The sequence below is a fragment of the Homalodisca vitripennis genome, unplaced genomic scaffold (genome assembly GCF_021130785.1).
Source record: "Homalodisca vitripennis isolate AUS2020 unplaced genomic scaffold, UT_GWSS_2.1 ScUCBcl_2329;HRSCAF=6963, whole genome shotgun sequence".
NCBI classification, from domain to species: Eukaryota; Metazoa; Arthropoda; class Insecta; order Hemiptera; family Cicadellidae; genus Homalodisca; species Homalodisca vitripennis.
This window is the reverse complement of record NW_025778464.1, coordinates 17,307-22,423: the sequence shown is the minus strand read 5'-3', so window position 1 is coordinate 22,423 and position 5,117 is coordinate 17,307. Positions and strand designations below refer to the sequence as shown.

The 5,117-nt window shown below is 34.7% G+C and overlaps 1 protein-coding gene across 1 annotated transcript; it reads left to right on the top strand.

Annotated features, from left to right (window-relative positions):
- Positions 1–1,723: 1,723 nt before the first annotated feature.
- Positions 1,724–4,111, top strand: LOC124371969. Its single transcript, XM_046830338.1, has 2 exons — positions 1,724–2,102; positions 2,298–4,111. Exons 1-2 carry the CDS (start codon positions 1,828–1,830, stop codon positions 3,754–3,756), a joined length of 1,734 nt encoding a protein of 577 aa, XP_046686294.1. The 5' UTR covers positions 1,724–1,827; the 3' UTR covers positions 3,757–4,111.
- The last annotated feature ends 1,006 nt before the right edge of the window (positions 4,112–5,117 follow it).

The window sequence follows — 5,117 nt, the reverse complement described above, 5'->3', positions numbered from 1 at the left end:
AAAAAGCAATATTAATATCCTACTAGTATTTACGTATTTATATTTTACAACTTACTATTAAAAAATAAATAACGTGTAACAATTACCTGATATTTACTGAAGTTTAGCCAGTTTTTTACTGTTCTTTCGCCCGCCATCTAAATCAGTACATATGTACCTTTTCAAAGTTTTTTTTCTTATTCTCAGAATTCATACTTATGAATGTTCTTGTACGGACGTAACACGAAATAGCGAATTCGTCGATATCCGGGTACTTTAACGAAAGGATTTTCTGTAAGTTTGCCATCACATTGTCACCCTTATTTAGGCTATCACCATGGTAAGTATTAAAGTCTTTTTCCATGTTACAAACTATTTGAAGCCAATTATCTGATGGTTCCATTAGTGACCCCCTGGATATTGTAGAGAGCCAATCCTGTTTGTCTGTAATGTTTTGACTTGAAGGATGACCATAAATATACGATGTGATCAATTTATTCTTTTTCGCCCTAAACGCTATGTACCCTGCAAGCATTTTCAGTAAATCAGGATTTTCTTGACAAGCATCGCTGCTCAATACATCTGTCTCTAAATTAAGTTTGGAATTTAGTGTTTCTATAAACTCATCCTCTTGTACTTTATCACCTTCAATTTGACCTTGTGATATTTTCTCTGCAGATGAGACATTTGTGTTTTCACCCTGTAGGTTGTCAATCAAATCAGCACTTAACGTCGCTGAGTCTTCTTCTAAACAGTTCTCGTGCTTTGTTAATGGAACAGGACAACGGCTTAAAAGTAATGATTTTATTCTATTACTGACTGCTGTTGGAAGTGGGTGATCATAGAATTTTCCGAGGCCTCTAATTAAGGAAAAGTAGGACTCACAGTCTTGATTACATCTTGATGGCATAACATACGTGTAACCTTCTTTATTCAGTTCATTATATAAGCCCCTTAAAGTGCTAATAGAAATAAGAAAAACTTTCTGAAATGGTAACAACCCAGGCTCCTTGTTCTTGTCTTATCTCTCTTAGCTCTTTTCCTCTTGGGTGTATTTGTGTTATCATCAACCGATTGGGTGGTTAATTCTATATTTTTTCCTGTGTTCAGTGCTTTATTAGCTCCGGTAGTGTTTGTTTCAGCACAATTTGGTTGGGATTTTGTTTTAACAACTCTCATTGACTTATACAATTGATGTAGGTTTACAAGAGCTTGATCTTGTTCTGTTAGATTTATGCCATAACCGCATTTTAATTTATTCGTGGGGTCGTACGGCTGCCTAGAGTTCAATACGTCAAATCCATCATTGACCGTTTTGATGAAAGAGACAACGTGGTCATTCCCATGCAAATTGTACAATAGCTTTAGCTGTGTTAGAAAGTAACTCATCTGCCTTTCTAACATTTTGTCTTTCTGATCCTTTTAGCAAAAGATGGTTTAGTGAAACTTTATATGCAAATTTCAGATCTCCGTCTTTTTGCAGTTCAATCAGTTTAAAAAATATCTGTGGCAAAACCAATTTCCCATCAGAAAGCAAATATGAGTCGACCAATTCCAAAACTCACTAACTCCAAAATTTTTGAAATTGAGGTTTTTATAGTATTTGGCAGTATTTGGGGAGTTTTATAAGGTAGCAAAAGATCTTGTTCCAAAAACTCTCTAATTCTTATGGAAATATCAATGTAAAAAACTGCAACTGCAACAAAACTCTCTAAATCCAATCCCTTTACTGAAACAAAACTCGCTAATTCATCTTCCTCCATTACTGTTTCAAAACTCTCTAACTCCAGGCTTCAACTAGCACACTTCAAGGCAGTACTGCAACAAAACTGACTAATTCCTAATCATATGATAGTCATTGGCAACATATTCTTCAAACAGAAAGTGGGCAGTTCCTTCAAAATAGTTATTATTTTGTGTTTATATATTGGCTACACTGTACAGCAGTGCATCTTGGGAAATTGTTTGTTTACTTCATTAGTTATTTCTGTTTTGTACAATATGGCTGATCCAGAGGTAACCTTATTACAAAGCGGTAATGTTGAACCAATGCCTGACAATTCCACGAGAAAGAGAAAAAGAAGAGTAGATAACTGGAAGAAAACCAAGGACAAAAAGAAGAGGTAAGCTAAACTATATTTATTACAGGACAACATAATTAAATTTGTATGTTTATCCAATGATGACATAACCTAAAACCCTTTAACTGTACACTAACATTTTCACAGCATTGATTGTTTTTATGATATCGGCTTGTATTTTATTTCTGTTTTAAATACTGGTTATTTAATTAGCTTACGGAATATGATTTGTTTCAGACACTCCGCTCAAGGATTCCCAAATATTCCAACTTGTGGACATCGTGAAAGAGCTAACGGATCCAAGCACTGTTATGACTGTTCCCGTCTTAATATGCAGGACATAAGACGTTTTCATCAGGGGTTCTACAAATCTTGCAATAAAATTGACCAAGATCAATTTATACTGAGGTACGCCAAAGGAAAAGTTCCAAAAAGACATCGGCTTCAAGGTCCTCATTCTTCTGAAAGAGGTATGGCTATTGAATATTTCATACCATCATACCGCAATGAAGGAGGAAGTGAATTGGTAAAAGTTTGCCAAAAGGCTTTTTTAGATATTTTAAATATTTCAAAATTTAGAGTACAAAGATTGTGCCGTCTTGTGTTTCAAACTGGCGAATCGCCAAAAGAACTTCGAGGTGGAGACCATCGTTCTAAAAAGTCTGAGGAAAAACTATCCAAAGTAAAAACCTTTATTGAGGCTCTACAACCTGTAGAGTCACATTATTGCCGAGGGAAATCCAGACGGCAGTACCTAGCAAGTCATTTAAGTATCTCTAGTCTGTGGAAATCGTACAACAACACTACTGAAAATGAGTTTAAAGTCAAGTATGAGTACTTTAGGAAAATATTTGTAGAGAATTATAATGTAGGGTTTGGGTCACCAGCAACAGACCAGTGTTCTCAATGTCTTAAGCTGAAAGAGAAGATTCTATCTGTGGTAGATTTTGAAGAAAAGGGGAAACTGAAAATAGAATTACAAGTTCACAAAAAAAGAGGTAAGATGTTTTTTGAGCTATTGCAATCTGAAGAGGCTGGGACAATCACGTTTTCATTTGACTGCCAAAAAAATCTAATTTTTCCTAAGTTGACTGATCAAGCTGCTTATTTCTTACGACAGTTTTATGTATATAATTTTACAATGTGTCTCGGTTCTTCTCTGTCAAAGCAGACAGTTGAAAACACTTTCATTTATGCTTGGACTGAAATGGAAGGTGCGAAAGGTTCAAGCGAAATAGCTTCTTGTGTTCGCCATCGATTATCAGAAACAGTCTATCTAGAAAATGTACATACAATTAGATTGTTTGCAGATGGTGCTGGAGGACAAAATAAAAATACCATTCTTATTACAGCTTTACTAAACTGGTTATTGACTAAAGCACCTCAGCACATTAAGACAATTGTAATTCACTATCCGGTTCCAGGACATTCTTACATCCCACCCGATAGAGTTTTTGGGGTAATAGAGAGAAAAGTCAGAAAAGTTGAAAGCATCACCCATCCAAACACATACTTTGACATTTTTAGAGAAAGTGGAACGGTCAATAGATTAGGTTTGGACTTTGATGTTGAAAACTGGATGGAAGTATGCAGATCAACAGTAAAGAAGCCAGGTCAATGGCACTTTAAGTTTTCCACTTGTAAACGATTCATATTAACAAGAGGCAAAAAAAGGAAATGGATTAGTAAGGGGTGAAGTAGCCTATAAAAACGATATAGGAGCGTCCAGAGGAATAGCCAAGAAAGGCTGTAGTCTGAGAAACATAAACCCCCAGATGAAACCAAATTCTGTTCAGGTTAATCCTGCAAAAGTTAAGGATGTAAAAACACTACTACGAAAACATTATGGGGAACAATGGGATCAACTGGAGTTTCTTAGGTACTACGCTGATCTATTTACTACCAATGATGGGGAAAACCAGGAACTTAATCAAGATGATCCTAATGAACATGAAGATCCAATGGAGGATGAAGTTTTAATCTTAGAGGGCAACTTTGCATTGTAAAAAATGAATTTAAAACAACAAAATGTATTTAAGTTTAATTGCATACAAAATTAATTTAATTTAATTTAAATACATATTTTTTCATTATTACAAGTTTTATAATATTTACCCAACCTTGTTGCCCTAAAACACAATGTTGCAACAAAACTACCTAAATCAAAACCGTACTGCAACAAAACTGTCTAATACCAATCTCCATTTCCAAAACTCTCTAACTCCAATATTGTTTTCTAGTTCAACAAAAGAAATACATTTAATTTCTTACTGTTTAACCAATTGAGGACCTTGCCGGACAAAGGGCACATAGTAAGATATTGTACTTTCGGGAAACGGCTCTTAAAGTTTATAGTTGTAAAGATATTTTGTAACACTTAAAGGATCCTGTGCCTAAAATTTATTGTACTGGAATATTTTATAAACTTTATTATAATGTTATTACTCTTGTATTTACTGAAAAGTACTAATTAGTAAAAATAAAATTTATAAGAGATGTTATGTGCCCTTTTTTAGCAATACATAGCCTATAACCTAAACTAATGGATAAATGCAGTGAAATATAAAAACAAGTTGATAAAGAACAAACTTTATTACATCACATAGCCAAAATCATAAAAATAAGGTTTTCAAGAATTTTCCTCAAAAATTTGCTCCAGCCATATTTCGTCATCTGCGGTCAAGTACTTCATCAAACTTCGGACATCAATGATTTTAGCTTCCGACACTTCAGGAAATGGCACTGTTGCAGGTTGAATTTCTCCTAATGTTTGTTTATTTACAGTGTTCATAAACTTGAAAGGAGAGTAGGTAGGAACAAAAGTGCTAGAACACACAACAGTTCCATCACTTTTGTATTTAATTATTACGTACTTCATGATTGTAAACTTCTGTTTTTTAGCCAACTTTTGAAAGTCTTCGAAGAAAGGCTGAAGGCTCTTATCCCAATCTTTTATGAGACTTCGATCCATTATTACTGTAAAAGGGCTAGGCTTCTGCCGAGCCTGAACCATAGCTTGCAGCCATGGCTTTGCAGTTCCGATGACCTCTCTCTTTT

What these genes read in the sequence shown, in the direction of transcription:
- LOC124371969 (XM_046830338.1), top strand. Translation starts at nt 1,828, where the DNA reads ATGATAGTCATTGGCAACATATTCTTCAAACAGAAAGTGGGCAGTTCC. An exon ending in ACCAAGGACAAAAAGAAGAG is followed by an intron (nt 2,103 to 2,297) that starts GTAAGCTAAACT and finishes GATTTGTTTCAG; the next exon opens with ACACTCCGCTCAAGGATTCC.